This window comes from Candoia aspera, chromosome 6 (genome assembly GCF_035149785.1).
Source record: "Candoia aspera isolate rCanAsp1 chromosome 6, rCanAsp1.hap2, whole genome shotgun sequence".
NCBI lineage: Eukaryota > Metazoa > Chordata > Lepidosauria > Squamata > Boidae > Candoia > Candoia aspera.
This window is the reverse complement of record NC_086158.1, coordinates 37337687-37355503: the sequence shown is the minus strand read 5'-3', so window position 1 is coordinate 37355503 and position 17817 is coordinate 37337687. Positions and strand designations below refer to the sequence as shown.

At 37.2% G+C, this 17817-nt stretch overlaps 1 protein-coding gene across 1 annotated transcript in view; it reads right to left on the bottom strand.

Moving 5' to 3' along the window:
- The window catches only part of LOC134499867 (glypican-5-like), a 408362-nt gene that overhangs the window by 236004 nt on the left and 154541 nt on the right, over nt 1-17817 (bottom strand). Inside the window, exons 5-7 of the mRNA XM_063306738.1 lie at nt 8443-8576; nt 3069-3128; nt 1284-1409 (exon numbers count right to left, since the gene is read on the bottom strand). Of these exons, the coding sequence (XP_063162808.1) occupies nt 1284-1409; nt 3069-3128; nt 8443-8576 (320 nt within the window). The remainder of the gene's footprint in view (nt 1-1283; nt 1410-3068; nt 3129-8442; nt 8577-17817) is intronic.

Here is a 17817-nt window from a genome sequence, read left to right as displayed (position 1 = left end):
ACCTCCTCCAAGTTCTCTCACCAAAGGAAGTGAGGTGGCCCTCTAAAGGGGGAGAGCTTTTTCTGTGGTGGCACCCCATTCATGAAATTCCCGCCCCAGAGAAGCTTGACTGGAATCCACACTAGCATCATTTCAGTGCCAGGTGAAGACTCTTCTATTTTCCCTGGCTTTTTAACCATCTTGTAATTGTATTTTTATTTATTTATTTATTTATTTATTTATTTATTTATTTATTTATTTATCAAATATATTCACTGCCCATCTCACCCAGAGAGTGACTCTGGGCGGTTTATACATTTATAATGTTTAAGTCTAAGCAGAAGTGCCGTGCAGCGGCCTAGTCTATATGGTGTTTGAATTTTGCCTTTTAATTATATATGTTTTTATTCAGACTGTATTTTTGTGTGTTTTATTCTAAACTATCCAGACAGCTTTGGCTATTGGACACTTAAAACATTTAAATAAATAAATAAATCATATGATCATAATATAGTCTTTTATCAAAAATTAAGTGCTATAAAATCAATTGTGACTATTCAAGGGTACCCAGAAATTGCTGCAGTGGAACATCTGGTAATCAGATGAAAGATCACAAAGTTTAATATAAACAAAATGAGTAATATAGGCTTCCATTCCTTATCTACTGTATTCATCTCTTAGCCTTTGTATTCCATTTCAGCCTTTAACCAGGATACAATAAAACCCTCATCAAAACTGCAAAACAAACTATTTCATTTTTTCCTTACCAACCAGCTAAAACAATACTATGCTTGTTTTCAGTGAACTTATTTTGAAGCACCAGCTAACATACCTTCTCTTCTTTTTAACAGGTAAAAAAAAATCCTTTTAGGTATAACTCTGTGATCCAGGAAAACTAGCAAGAAATGCACAAAATCTAAAGGTACATATTTAATGGATAATTAGGGCTTAAGAGACAAGTCTTGTCTCTTTAAGTGCAAACTTACAAGAATTAAGTCACAATTATTCTAAGCTGAGCTGGCTTGCCTGGGTGATAGAGCTTTACTAATGCTTCTACCCAAACATATTCTAGTTGGAACCCATTTGTGGTATGCAGAAACAAGATCTTTCAATTTTCACATGTAGACACACTTGTGCAACATACAGGATACCTCTTTTTGGCAACCTGAAAAGCACTATCAAGTGTTATCCCCAATCCAGAAATTCATCCAATTAAATTATCTTTTTGAATATTACATTAGAAAAATCAGTGAAAAATGATCAATATCAAGATGTAGTCCCTCCTAGAAATCTTTCACAATTACCTTTCTACAACATCTTTGCCATTCCAGCAAGTTGAGCTGTCTTTCATCACGAGGTCACCATCACAGAGCCTTTCTGTCAAAGAGGCATAAAAAGTTCTGGATCGTTTCATATAATTGATAAACTCCCTAGAAATTAAATAGAAAACATTTAAAAAATCATTAACTATATCACACTGATTTTTTCCTTATCTTAAAAATACAATAATTAAATTTATTAATAAATATTTGAGATACATAGATCCCTCAAGGTTATTTAAAAAGTGGGTGAAGAGATGGCTGTTTCATTCTTTATTAAATTCTTAATTCATAACTTGAACTAGACAAATTGAATCATATCTAAGGATGTCAGTCCAACAAATCCATGAGGTATTTGAATGTTGAAGTTGAATACTATATTATTTCTTCCTCCCTTTCTTTCTGTGTTGGTGTCTGGGTCTGATAGAGAACAAAGTAAAGAAGATCTAATGGGCAGGAAAAGCCAAGTTTGTAGCTTTCGATTTGATTAAAAAATTCTTAGATTAAGGATAGCATTTAACTTTTAAGTGATATATGAAATGTCAGCAACTATTGAGACATCCTAGTATTTCATTTAGATTTCATTTTTTTAAAAAATCAACAACTATATTTTTGGAATCTTAAGCAGTAGAGTCCTCCCATGCATTTCTGTTGTCCTTCTAATTTTTCTTAAACCTTTTCTTTCACTATAGCATTAAGAAAGAAAAAAGATGGAATTGATGGACAATGTCTCTTATTTGGTATTATAAGCAGCTGTCCATCTTGATGTACAGTACCTCTAAATAAATCTGTTTCCTAATCCTATCTATCCCATGCATAGAAAAAGAAAAAGGAGATGATCCAGTGTGTCTTTGGACTGAGTCTAGACTGAGTCCAGTACACACAACAGGATTTCCTTGTAATTCCGAAGTTATTTCTTATTACAATTTTGCACACACCCGTGCAAGAAGAAAGATGCCTCATGCCACAAATACAACTTGACTGGCCTTGAGATTAGTAAGAATGAGATAGCCAGTATCACCAGCTGATTAACAGGGACCTTGAATTGAGAAGGAAAGCACATGATATGCTTCATTTTCTCCTCTTAGGTGGTTCTGGCCAAAGCCTAATAAAAGATTAAATCTGACTTTTGGAAGTTACAAAAAAGTAAATCTATCTAATTGCATATTGAGTTTTAAAGACCAGCAAGTTACTTTTCAGAATAAAAGAAAAAAAATGGCTTGTCTAAAAAACAAGATAGATTTGGATAGCAAATCTGGAACTCAGCAGCATTTGTATTCTGTTGTCCATGTTTTGCAGCTTTCTGTAAAATTAGTATGGCTGTGCAGCATTTCAGATTTTATTCCAAAAATATGCTTTGGATTGTGCAGGAGTGTGAATATAGCAGCTGTCTGCTACTCCTTAAAACAGTTGTGTCTTTTCAAATGTCAGTTGTAGGGGACAGCTACACAATCCCAGGAAAATATGTTGATGTTTAAAAAGTTGCAGAGAGGAAAGTTACTCCCAAATTATTTCAAAAGCACAAATCAAATTCTGAAATATGTATCCAGTATCCATCTACTGGATTTGTGTTTAACAGTAATTTTAAATTTAGATTTTTGGGGCCATAGTTTAATAACTTTTGGAGAGCTATACTTCGCCAACACCTGTTAATGATTATTAAAAGTATATTATGGTAAAGTTGAATTAACCCTTCTCTTCTTAGAATGGAATGAAGAACCTTCATTAAAATGAAGAGACAAAAGTATGTTGACTTCTTTGCATTCTTACCGGGACATTTTTTTCAAACTTCTGGATTTGTCATTCTTTGAAGCTTTCAGAGGTAGAGAACTGGAGAAGGCCAAGGAGAATAGCCAAGGGGAAAAGAGGGAATTCAGGTAAATGAAGAAAGAAATAGGAAACAAAAAGTAATAAATTATTTGAAAGAAAAGATAAACATGCACAGGATTAAATCAGAAAAGAATAAATACTATTAAAATATGCTTCAACCTATATTTTAAAAATAGTATAGTCCACCCACTTGTAGTTTAATTCTCTCTTAATGAATTAAGAGAGTTTAATTCTCTTTACACTGTACCCTTTCTGTTGAGGATTTGGACTGTTTTCTAAATAATATAGAAATACATTTATCTCGAAAGAAAGAAAGAAAGAAAGAAAGAAAGAAAGAAAGAAAGAAAGAAAGAAATGGATATGACTACAAAATAAAGCTTAAAATGATGAAAATCTTTTTTTTTTTTGTATATCCAAATGTCATGTTAAAAAGTTATTGATATATGTGAGAACTACATAAAGAACCATGATTTGTGGATGAGAAGCATGTACTGTTGTTAGGAAAGCAATAACTTTCAGGGGCACCAAAAATTAGCTGTTTTTCTTTAAGGAAAAGGAAAAGTAAATTGCCTCCTGGGTACTTTGAAATAGGCACAGCTACATAAACAAGTAAGTGAATACACATCTGCTTGCTTGTTTTAAACAAGCATAAAGTACCACAATTTGTTCAAAGGAATTTCATGTCAGTGGTGGAACACATGGTTCATGTGAAGATGTTCCCAGGTTCAGTCCTTGGAGTCTCTAGGTAGTCCTGGGAAAGACTGTCTGATAATATATTTGGTTTTATGTGTTGTGTGTTTTTACAATTATGTATATTGCTGTATTAAACTTAGAGCCTTTATGGCAAATGTGCAGCCCTATAAATTGAATCAAATACATAAATACAACAATCAGGATGATGGACCAATTCTCTGGAAACCTTACAAATTTGAACTAGTACTTCAAAAACAGTTCAGCTTACAGGAGACCTTAAAGATCAAGAAGCCCTTGAGCTAAGCTCAACTTCTGGTGTCTACATGGACACAACAATGTGAGAGGGAGGTTGGCAGTGTTATAGAACTGGTTCACCAAGTCCCTTGTTCTGGAATGATTTTTGAGCTCCAGTCTAGCTTACAGCTCTGGGTAGATGAGTCATCTGCTATCCAGGTACTAATGAGGTCTGACACTGTTTCGCTTTTTGAAATCAGCCACCTTGTTTACAGACTCCTTATAGAGAAAATATAAAGGGATGCTTATATTGCCCAGAATTTCTCTTTTATAATTTATTGTTTTTTTAAAAAAAAAAACCAAAAACAAAAATGCCAAAACCAAAATTCCAATGTTATATAAACTGTTCCCTTCTACAATCAAATGTCGAGCATTTAATAGAATGCACCGCTAGACTATTGAATGTTGGGATGTCCAGAAGAGGAACTCAGATATCAGAGTCAAGCGATTGGGGTTGCCAAACAGCCTGAGCCAAGTGTATGAAATGTGTTTCTACACATGCATGTAGCACTTCTCCCTTTGATTTGTGATTTCAAAATGTTGTACTGCCCTTAATATTGAAACTGTTAGGGATATTTTAAAAAAGCATTTACACTGCTTGTACATTTATGCTTTGATGAAGGACAATTAAACAACCACTCCTAGCATCTGTTGAATAGGTTTATCATTGCATGCATAGCTCAGGTTAACTAGAACAGCATGCAGCACAACTTTCAAACAGGCAAGCACTGTCCCAGAGACAGGTTTCACAAAATTGGAAAGATGTGGGAAGAGGAAAATAAGGGCAAAGAGTAGTAAAATAGGAAGTTACCATTTTGAGAAGCCACATTAGCCATAAGGATAGAGGAAAGGAACATCAGAAGTGAAATGCTTATCCATCTGGAATTGATTACATCACCATCTTGGAAAATGGTGCAAAAGTAAGGCGATCACAAACTTTTTCTCTACCTGTATAATTATTTACCAGTTACTTGCTGGTTTACACTAGTGGAGATGGCAACTGGCCAATTCACTTAAGAATCACTCATTTCAATTGCTTCAGATACCTTAACAAGCGGCACAGTCTTTAGTGTGAAACCATTCTACGTGATAATTTTGTAATATTAAAGCAACTGAGCCTAAGTCAATGGTAGAAGTAGGACCTACTGTTTAAACAAGTAAAAGGTGCAGAACTTTCATTACTGAAAAATCTAAGCCTTTGACCTCTAGGCACTGCTTCTACTACGGATTTTATTTCAGTTCCTCTCATCATCAGCGTATGTGTAGTAAGAGTCTGAAAACTGCTGGCACTCCACTAGTGCAAGCTATGGGCCCGTGCTAACTCTCTATTCTATATCCTGATTCTACAGCTGATTTTACACTAAGGTACTTGTTGCCAGATTTTATATTCAAGATCATATTCCCATCATTTATAAATTATTGAAATCTACGTCTTCTTGATTGAATTGCTGTATATTGACTATAAATTAATAACAATATACAGTATCTAACTCAATACTAATTTTAGATGGGCCTTATCCAGAGCTAAAATAAGCTTCTGCTTATTCAACTTCCTTTATTTTCATTTTAAAAAACTAAAATATGACTGTCCTTTCAGATCTGCTTTTCATCTGTCTGAAAAACAAGAATCTTTGGTACACAATAGAAATATGGGAGAATAAGAATTACTATCATCATCATCCTTCAGCAAAGGATCGTTACCTTGTCGTGGTGCTGGAGCTTGAGCACCTCAATGATGCCATGAGCTAAACCGTGAAGGGCCACCCAAGACGGGAAGGTCATGACAGAGAGGTCAGACTAAATGCGATCCCTGGGGAAGGTAATGGCAACCCACCCCAGTATTCTTGCCATGAAAACTAAATGGATCAGTACAACCAGAGATATGTCAGTATACCATCGGAAGATGAGACCCCCAGGTCGGAAGGTGGTCAAAATGCTACTGGGGAGGAACAGAGGATGAGCTCAACTAGTCCCAGACGTGATGACGCAGCTAGCTCAAAGCCGAAAGGATGGCTAGCGGCCGACGGTGCTGGTGGTGAATGGCGAATCCGATGTTCTAAGGATCAACACACCATTGGAACCTGGAATGTAAGATCTATGAGCCAGGGCAAATTGGATGTGGTTACTGGTGAGATGTCAAGATTAAAGATAGACATTTTGGGCGTCAGTGAACTGAAATGGACTGGAATGGGCCACTTCACATCAAATGACCACCAGATCTACTACTGTGGACAAGAGGACCACAGAAGAAATGGAGTAGGCTTCATAATTAATAGTAAAGTGGCTAAAGCAGTGCTTGGATACAATCCAAAAAACGACAGAATGATCTCAATTCAAATTCAGGGCAAGCCATCTAACATCACAGTGATCCAAATATATGCCCCAACCACAGATGCTGAAGAAGCTGAAGTAGAGCAGTTCTATGAGGATCTGCAGCACCTACTGGACAACACACATAAAAGAGACGTTATTTTCATCACGGGAGACTGGAATGCTAAGGTGGGCAGTCAAATGACACCTGGAATTACAGGTAAGCATGGCCTGGGAGAACAAAACAAAGCAGGACATAGGCTGATAGAATTCTGCCAAGACAACTCACTCTGCATAACAAACACTCTCTTCCAACAACCTAAGAGACGGCTTTATACATGGACTTCACTAGATGGACAACACTGAAATTAGATTGACTACATCCTTTGCAGCCAAAGGTGGTGGACATCTATACAGTCGGTAAAAACATCCTGAAGAGTGAGGTTGAATGGGCCTTAAGAAGCATTGCTAATAACAAGGCAGCAGGAGACGACGGCATCCCAGCTGAACTGTTCAAAATCTTGCAAGATGATGCTGTCAAGGTAATGCATGCTATATGCCAGCAAATTTGGAAAACACAAGAATGGCCATCAGATTGGAAAAAATCAACTTATATCCCCATACCAAAAAAGGGAAACACTAAAGAATGTTCAAACTATCAAACAGTGGCACTCATCTCACATGCCAGTAAGGTAATGCTCAAGATCCTGCAAGGTAGACTTCAGCAATTCATGGAGCGAGAATTGCCAGATGTACAAGCTGGGTTTAGAAAAGGCAGAAGAACTAGGGACCAAATTGCCAATATCCGCTGGATAATGGAAAAAGCCAGGGAGTTTCAGAAAAACATCTATTTCTGTTTTATTGACTATTCTAAAGCCTTTGACTGTGTGGACCAGAACAAATTGTGGCAAGTTCTTAGTGGTATGGGGATACCAAGTCATCTTGTCTGCCTCCTGAAGAATCTGTTTAACGACCAAGTAGCAACAGTAAGAACAGACCACAGAACAACGGACTGGTTTAAGATTGGGAAAGGAGTATGGCAGGGCTGTATACTCTCACCCTACCTATTCAACTTGTACGCAGAACACATCATGCGACAAGCTGGCCTTGAGGAATCCAAGGCTGGAGTTAAAATCTCTGGAAGAAACATTAACAATCTCAGATATGCAGATGATACCACTTTGATGGCTGAAAGTGAAGAGGAACTGAGGAGCCTTATGATGAAGGTGAAAGAAGAAAGTGCAAAAGCTGGCTTGCAGCTAAACCTCAAAAAAACCCCAAGATTATGGCAACCAGCTTGATTGATAACTGGCAAATAGAGGGAGGAAATGTAGAAGCAGTGAAAGACTTTGTATTTCTAGGTGCGAAGATTACTGCAGATGCTGACTGCAGTCAGGAAATCAGAAGATGCTTAATCCTTGGGAGAAGAGCAATGACAAATCTCGATAAAATAGTTAAGAGCAGAGACATCATACTGACAACAAAGGTCCACATAGTTAAAGCAATGGTGTTCCCCATAGTAACATATGGCTGCGAGAGCTGGACCATAAAGAAGGCTGAGAGAAGGAAGATAGATGCTTTTGAACTGTGGTGTTGGAGGAAAATTCTGAGAGTGCCTTGGACTGCAAGAAGATCCAACCAGTCCATCCTCCAGGAAATAAAGCCAGACTGCTCACTTGAGGGAATGATATTAAAGGCAAAACTGAAATACTTTGGCCACATAATGAGAAGACAGGACACCCTGGAGAAGGTGCTGATGCTAGGGAGAGTGGAAGGCAAAAGGAAGAGGGGCCGACCAAGGGCAAGATGGATAGAAGATATTCTAGAGGTGACGGACTCGTCCCTGGGGGAGCTGGGGGTATTGATGACCGACAGGAAGCTCTGGCGTGGGCTGGTCCATGAAGTCACGAAGAGTCAGAAGCAACTAAATGAATAAACAACACACAACATCATCATCCTCATCTGGGGATACTTTCATCCCAGAATTTATGAGGAAATATTTTTTTTTCAGAATTACCTCCTTTTATTGTTAAGAGTAGTCGAGTGGGCCATTGTTAGAGGTGGTCTCTCTATTATTTCCTTTGCTTGAACTATGCTGTCCGGCAAAGGTTTCACTTCTTTTTCTGCAGGATGTCCACACACTTTATCTACCTGTAATAAGACAGGAGGAAAAAAAAAGGTACCAGATCAGAACTAGCACATATAATATGAAGACTACAGCATTTACGGCAGAATAGGGTTGTTTAGTGTTTCACATTTGAAGGAGAAAAGGTCCTTTGGAACACGCAAGGAGACTCACATAGCACCTGTCAGCAACTCCTTCAAGCAGCTGCATCTTTTCCCAGGATCACATAGCTGCCCTCCCTAACTACAGCATAATCCTGGGTTGAAAGAACTGCCAACAGGTGCTCTATTCACACCCATCCATATTTTTGCCTTTGAATCCAAAGCATTGCACAACCCTAAATACTCAACTTCTTTTAGACCAAGGGTTGCCCTTGGTTTTTGAGTAGCATACTAAGAGCCATACTTCAAGAAGCAAGAGAGGCCAGGGCAAAACAAAATTTGACTTTATTTAACTGAAAGGTAACTACATTTTAATTACATCCCTGTAGTTTTGACTTTGCACTAGATCATATGTTCTGCTACTGGGGATAGATAGTACTGAGTCTCAGTTTGGGTTTAATAGAGCAATCCAAGACAGGAAATTGCTATAGAACTATGACCTACTCAGAACCTTATTGAAACTCAGCTGAGCAGAGAAGAGAGTGAAAACCCTTTCATCCTCCCTTGATTACACTGAGAGGGAAATCCAATGCAAGGCTCAGGCTGGTACAAATTAAGGATCCAATAGTAGAATATCTGTTGCAGGATTTTTGCTGGCTTTGATTATTAAGAATACCTCCTGAAGCAGTCCATATCCATGAAGCTTTACATGGGAACAAGCAGTAGGCCTGTGCAAAGTAGGCATAACCCATCTCATTGCTTTAATTTGAAGATCTGGTATTCCAAGTGAAGCAACAGAGGTGACATACATCATCTGAAACATCAAAGCAGGGCTGCTCCATTCCAATTGGCTACTTTGCAAATGGCTTCTCTGTGTGTGCTGTGTATATACAGAAGACCAATGAAGAGTCAGAGAAGCATAAGTAAAAGCACCATGCTGCTTCACTTCATGGATCTATTTCAATGAAATGGAAGCACTCCACTGAAGCTTTGAATAAACTATACAAAAGTCAGATGGTTGTAGCTGGTGGAATTCTTTTTCACTGACACAGAACCTTTCCCCACTGCTGAATTAAAGTACTATCACCAATCCTTGTGTTGGCAGAAAACTATATAGGCATGACATTTGCTACCCCTGTTGCCAATTTCCTATCCTGCTTCTAATGCCTCTATTCCAAGTCCCTAGTGAATGATGCTATCCTGACTATGCATGTACAATGTGTGATAAGAACAAATATTGGTTTAATTCTCCATCTTAGCTGCCTTCTGTCTGCAGCACAGTGTGAGAAACATCCTGCAGTCAAGGCACCACAACAGGAATGGGGCAAGTCTCTTTCCATCACGTCTAGGTTCATTCCTGGGGCAATATCTTATTCTGTCATCATCATCATCAACATCATCATCCAATTGAGAATTAGGGGAATTGAGTTGCAATTTGGGATTTGTCTTCCCTTCCTTTCCTTCTAGATTCCTCCTCCATTGTTCAGAAGGCAATGTGTGTGTTGGAAGTAAGGGACTGGAGTCATTATTCTACTGTTAATGCTATTTCAGTCCTAGGCTAAACTGGCAAATGCCTAAAGCAGATAGAATATTACCCAGTGAGCAATCTCATGCAATTTCACAACAACTACTACACAATCTAACCTACTCCTAATCACGTGACTTTGCCTCCAAAGTAATGAATGGATAAGTGTAACAGATTTTACATATTTTGTGTCTGTTCCTATGGGCATCATGAGGCTACGATAAAAAAGGATGTTGGCTAAGTATGTTTGTGGCAAGGTTAGGTGCAAATATGTCATAAATCGGTGCAGCACCTAAATCCCTTCTAGCCTATGAATCTGAGAATTTATAATTGCATTATAAAATTTTGAGAGCTAATCAGAGAAGGCTAACTTCACTCAGAGGACCGAAGGATTTTGTAAAGTGATTGAAGTGGGATGATACAAGTTCCCCTCCTGGCATAGTGTTTCAAATCAAGACTGTGTCCCCAAAATTTGCATTGGCATAGTGGGAGCCCTGAAGGCAGTTCAGTGCTATGTTGAATAGAAAAGAAAGCAGAGGCACTTACTTAAGAAAATTAAGAGAGTTGGAAAAACAGAAGAAAGCAAAGATGAAGGAACTATATATAGCCAGTTTACTATAGTACTTAAGAAATTGGATCAGGCTGGACTCTGGCAAGCAGCCATTTACTTTCTTTCAACCCAACCAATTCCACACAGTTATTGCTGTGGGTATAAAATTAAAGAATACCTTCATATGCATTGCCTTGAAGATAAATACAATAAATAAATGTATAATGTCATGTGCTGAGGTAATAATCACTAAACTGCAACAAAAGCTGTCAGTGACATTATTGCTAAAACCCAAGCTGTCATTGGTCTGTATTACATTGGGTGGGATGCAGAAACATGATAATAAGCTACAGCCATAATGTTCAGTCATTATACTATTAATAAAAATGCTACTGATAAAAAACAGAACTGATGAAGAGCCAGTAAATGGGATGTAGCTTCCTATCAAATAACCCCTCTTTACGGTGCTATATATTTTGTTGGCTATTTGTTTGTCATGGCAATGTCTCATTGATAACTGTAACTGTAATCTAACATTGTTACTGATGCATTTGTCTGCTTATTTTTTCTAACTTATAGATTTACATAGATTAATGGTTTGCAAATCAGGAGTGGCATAATTGTCCTAATAGACTCAGTTATTACTATTTTGATGTACACTGTGTGAGCCTTCCAAGACAATGTCTCATTAAACGCATTTCCTAGATATTTAAACTGCTTACATTAAATAGAACAACAATCTACTGGCCATGCTGATTTGAGTTTATGGAAGTCTAAAATTTACAGAATGCATCAGATTGTCCATGCTTGTCTAAAGTCTGCATTCCACACCCAATCCACTACGTGATCAAATTCACACTGATGTGTTTGTAAGAACCATTTAGAAAAGTATGATATTCCTAGATTATGTTCCACCATTTCTTTTAGAGACCCAGCCTATCTGCAGAGAGCTGAAGAAGTACTTAAAGTTCTTGCAGGCAGTATCAAATTTGCAACTCATCTATGCTGCAAATAATGCAGTGCATAAAATTGAAAATTGCAGCAGTGTAGTGAGACTGAAGGCTGCATGACCAGACAATATTTAAAAGGATAATGACAGTCTGAACAAGGGTATCTGTAAGATCAAGTAGCAATCATTCTTGACTGTCAGCTTCTACCTTATTAGTGGTGACATTTGGTTTTGGATATTGACAATCAGCAAAGGTTATGCTTAAGGGTATAATTACCATGGTCCAGTAAATAAAGAGAAAATCTATAGGGAATCAATCCAATCAATCCTTTTAAAAGCTTTCGAAGTATGAAGTAACTCTTCAGAAAGACAACTTGAATAAAACAATTCAAATGATGTTCATTTTAATTTAATTCCCATTCTATCATTCTGAAGATTAATTACATTAAGCTAGAGATGTGTTAGCACCTGGTGCTCTATTTTATGTAGATGAAATTAAAATTATTATCAAAATGTTACTGAAGTTTTTTTTGTCACTTTCTCTTTTGATACACACACAGGGAAACATGTTAATTCTTCAAACTTCTGTCATTAAAACAAAGGTAGTAATCTGTCAAAAGCTGCCTTACAGAAACCATGCAGAACAAAATTCTACCATCTAATTTTAAAAAAAAACCCAAAGATTTCCAATCAAACCCTGTGCAGGGAGAGGGCTGCCAATTCTTAACTTTAAAAAATGAAATGTTTTTTAAATGTTGCATTCCCCCTGCATAGGGTTACTAGACATCTTGCAAAAGGAGGCCATGTCCTCCTTTTTGTTCTCATGTCCTCCATTCAGCAGGCATAAAGTATTTTCCTTCTTTTTTTTTTGAGTAACTACAAGCTATCTCTTTTTGAGCAGCTTTTCTCTGCAGTACAGTGCTTCTCTAATAAGTTCTAATGGCAAGTTAACCAGCTCTGCTTTGTGACCTTAATTAGTTGATTAGTATCCTCCAGCCCCTTGCACTGCTGCCAGAAATTGACAGACTCTAATCAGTTACATGATGAAGGCTTTTGCCTCCTAACCAGCTCTAGCACATTCCTGCAATTGAAAAACCAGTCCTTCCAATGCTGGAAAAACTAATTTAACATACATGTAGGCCTAAGTAAAACAAATTTTGAATTTTTCAGTTGTAATTTTTGTCACGGATGCCAAGAAAGTTAAATAGTTAATGTGTCCTTCTTTCCCCCCCATTTGTCCTCCTTTCCAATTGTCTGTATCCTCTGTTGCCTGTTCAAATATCTGGTGACCCTAAGCTGCGAGATCTAAGTTGAATTTTCAATCTAATAGTTTCAATCTCTTATATTAAAAATTATATTTTTATATTATAGACAGATGAGTTAAAAAGCAATAAGTAAATCCCCTAAATCAGGGTTTCTCAATCTTGGCAACTTTAAGATGTGTGGACCTCAATTCCCAGATGTTAGCGGGAGAATTCTGGGAATTGAGGTCCACACATCTTAAGTTACCAAGGTTGAGAAACATTGCTTTAAATGTTTGCTTGGCATACTCATCTGTGAATCAGAGAGAACTTAGAAGAAGCAACTCTATGAACAGATACTGAGAAGATAGGTAAGAGGTAAATTTAAGCTTTTATTACTATAACACTTTGGACTAGTCTTACTCTCTTATCACTTCTTTCAGGCTAGTTCATATATTCAACTGAGGAGGTAATACTCAGGCTGGCCCAATTCAGGTTTAGCAACCTGATCTCCTAAAAACTCGGGCTTTCTTTCTCCCTTATGATTAGAAGCAAGCCAGGAGTATGAACTCCTATTTTTATGTCCCACTTTGAAGCAAATATTTAACCTCAAGTTTCCCATAATCCTTGGGATTCCTGTGGTTTGACAAATCAAATTATGTTTTGTTTCAGCATAAAAGAAACAGAGAAGAGAGAGGATGGAAGCACGATAATAATTTGTTTTCTAATATACCTTGGAATATTGGGCCAAAATAATTATGCTTGAACAGGTTCAATATCTGTAACTCAGTTCACCTTCACTGGGAAATGCTGCATTGAAACACCAGGAAAATTTGGTTGTGACCAGATATATCATGTAATCAGTCCTATGTACTGATTACAGTTACAGTCCTATGTATATGTACATGTACATGCACATGCACACACAAACATGTGCACATACACACATCTGTATGATATGTGTGCATGTGTCTGTTGCTCCCAGATGCTTTCCACAAAAAGTGGAGTATTTTTTTCTTTAATTCATTCAAGTGGTGGTGACAAACAGTGACATTTGGGAAGGAAGCATATTGGGAGGGAAAAATGGTTCTAATTTGCTCACAATTACTTTAGAGTAAAAGAGTACAGTCTGTTCTACATTATTTATTTATACATTTGTATCCCAAAATTTATCATTAAAAACAGTCCCAAAGTAGGGGCTGTTTTTTAATAAATACAAGTTATACATTTATTTTAGATAGATGATAGATAGAAATTATAGATACTAATCAAAGAGAATATCTATAGCTCAGAGTTGAACTGTGGAGTCCTTGGTGCTCTCTGAGCTTGGTTGTTTCTTTGTAGACATTTCCAAGAACCACCAACTCCATCAAACAATCAAGCAGTAAGCAACAGCCTAATAAAAAAAAAACTACCAAGGAGAGAACAACGCCCCCAACACTGTTAGGGCAAATTACTGTAGATAAACAGAGAACAAACCCCACTCCCTTCTAGCACTGAAGATGTTGCCTAGTCAGGCAATGAAATGTCTGCAAGAAAACAACCAAGCTCAGAGAGCACCAAGGACTCCACAGATGATAGATAGTTTGACTGATGGGGGTGTGGGATCTTGAGGCCTTCCCCTTTTATATCTCCGAAATCTTTTCAAGCACAACTGAGAAAATTAATGGCATGGTTTCTCTCCTACCATTTTTAAATGGGAAAGACACAAACAAATCATTAGGTAAATTCTAAAATCATGTTCAACTTGCTGTAGTTCTTCAAAAAAGAAAGAGAGAAAGGGAAACAAACCTGACACTGCACACACATATCACTCAGTCCTACCCACTTGGTAACTTTATGTCCCTCCACTGTGGCCATCATCCTCCCCCAAAATAAGTTATGGGTGCCTTTGATCACCAAATGTCTCCCCACTACAGAGGAAAAATAAGAGTTGAATGACTGCTCTCAGAGGATCCTAGCAGTTCATTCTGGCATGGGAAATTGGAAGGGATCCAATAGGAAATAGGAAGTATCTAAAATGGGTAACAGATGCAAATTTTTATTCAAATGCATCCAACTAGCATATTCCTTTATATGTAGAAGTCTGTTTTTATCTATTTCCAGGTATTTTCTGGAATCAAATAATTAATTTGGAACCTATTTAAGATTTTTTATTTTTTTAGGAAGAGTTATATGTTGCATTAACTAGAATTACTATATATTCTGTAAAAAATGTTGAGGTATTTTTTTCAGCAAACAAGCATTCTCAACCCATGGATTGTTCCAGTTCACATTGGGGATGCAGTTATACACATGCATACTGGGAATGGATTTAGGTAGCCCTCAAGGTCACGTACTCAGTTCACCCATTTCAGAAACATTTAAATAAAACTTATAAATTGATAGAAAACTGGATTGTCCTTTCTTTTTTATAAGAATTTTATTAAGTTTCAGACAAAGATAAAAGCTACAGAAAAACAAAAAAACCTACAAAGAAGAAGAAAAAAGAAAAAACGAAAAAGTTGTGAAAACACATGAGAATTTTTTTTTTTAAGTTACAAAAAGAGGTGACTTCTGACTTTTAACGGCAAGGATATACAACAATTTTCCATAATCAATCCCTTACTCCATATTAAACCAAAATCACATTATTTCTATAAATCATTCTGTTGGCACATTATAAAAATTACTAAATACAGTTGTTCCATCCCCTTATATTAAAAGAAAGAGAAGAAAAACACACACACACCCCTCCTAATCAACTACCCCCTCCAGGATAAGATTTATTTAATTCTTTCCTTCCTACTACTAGAAAACTGGATTGTCCTTTCTTGATAATTTGTGCTTTAGAAGTATGTGTGTAAAGCAAATTCATAGATTTCATTCTAAATGCAAAACAATTTTCTATATAGTCGTATCAGGTTTACCATAATAAACTGGCATACTATGAGTGTCATAACTTTCCATTACCAATTGATCCATAATGTTCATCTTCCAGATGAGGAATTGGGATTCATGACTTCTTCAAGAAGCATACAACCAGGCTATAACCTTCTGAAGTAAAGCAATCAATTTCTGTTTGTCATGAGATAATCAAAGTGATGGTTATGTTATATGCACAAAAACGACTTTAATTTTACCCTGAAATGGAATGTTTTATGTAGTGGATTATATTTTGACCTACAAAGTTTTTTTTTTTAATGCCAATATAAGTATCACAAACCTTTGTATGTAACTGGTCCTCTAACTGTGTGATTTTCAAAGTAAAGTGTAAATAAGCTTTTTAAAAAATGTACTATCGACATATAAAGTATCACACAGTATGACGTTTCTTGGATAGACTGAAGATCATTAAGAAGACCATGGAAACAACTGTAGAATCCACAGGATTCTAAGAGTAATGTTTGTGTTTACAGTGTTTTAACTCTGTAAACTCAGTGTTAATATTTTGGCAATATTAACTTCTATATTAACACTCAGTGAGAACGTCTTCAGAGACGATTTTCCATTATAAGGAGAGTACTAATTTAAAAACCAAAACAAATAATGCCTTTGGAATAAGAGTTGAGTGCAATTTATAAAGTTCTAGCTTTAATATGAACTTAGAAATGTACTTTCTGAATCTGTACATCACCTGGAAAGCAGTTGTATATCAAAATCAGTCTTTTTCAAAATTTAGTGACACAACAGTAAAAATGTCATTTGTTATAGCCAAAGGTCAACAGCTTAAAAACTGCCTACAAGATAAAAAAGGTATTGCCATAATATAACAGAAAATAGCAAAAAAAAAAAAAAAAAACAGTGGGAGATTGTTTGCTACAACTATCAAGAGAGTTGGATTAAGTTATCAACATAGGAAGACAGCATCAGGCAAAGCATTATCTACTTGCAGCTGGTAGAGGGTTGTTGTTTTAGTAGTAGTGATATGAATTGTTTTCAGAAGGAGACGCGGTGGCGCTGTGGGTTAAACCACTGAGCTGTCGATCGGAAGGTCGGCGGTTCGAAACCGCGCGGCGGGGTGAGCTCCCGTTGCTAGTCCCAGCTCCTGCCAACCTAGCAGTTCGAAAACATGCAAATGTGAGTAGATCAATAGGTACCGCTTCGGCGGGAAGGTAACGGCGTTCTGAGTCGTCATGCTGGCCACATGACCCGGAAGTGTCTATGACAACGCCGGCTCCAAGGCTTAGAAACGGAGATGAGCACCGCCCCCTAGAGTCGGATTCGACTGGACTTAACGTCAAGGGAAACCTTTACCTTTACCTTTTAGAGATGTTATGATGTTAGCTGGAAAGGAATAATGAAAGGAGAGGATGGCATTTGTTGTATGATTGTTGTGAAGAAAGTTGAGGAAAGGAGAGAAAGAACTGGATGGCAGAATCTGACAAGATCCAAAGAAGAATGAAGGCTGAAGGACTCTCATCTTCAGATCATCTGGCCCTGCAATGGTGGCAGCAACAGTGGAAGCTTCCATATTGTTCTAAACTGTGGCAAACCAAGAAAGCAATCTGCTGTCTATGATTGCTGGAATTGCAGTCATAGGACACCAAGGCCCAGGTAGTCAGATAGAGTCATGGCCCAGCACATAGTTCTGTGGGCAGCTCATTCAAATCTGGTGGAATTGGAAGAAACAAATGCTATGAGAAATAGCTCCCTGTGGAGTCTGGTTGATGAGGAAACCTATGGATTTTTTTTTAAAAAAAATTGGGACTGTTGTGAGGAAAACACAGTGTTGCTAAGGGCAAACCAGCAGGTAAGCTGGAATGGTGGTACCAGACATGCAAAAGAGAAAAGTGGATGGCACGGCCACAAATATACTTCTGCAAGAAGCAGATGGTGAGGGTTGAGAGGGACAATTAATGAGAAGTTTATTCTTGATTAATTAGAAACTTATTATTCCTGACAAAGCCATGCAGAAGCTA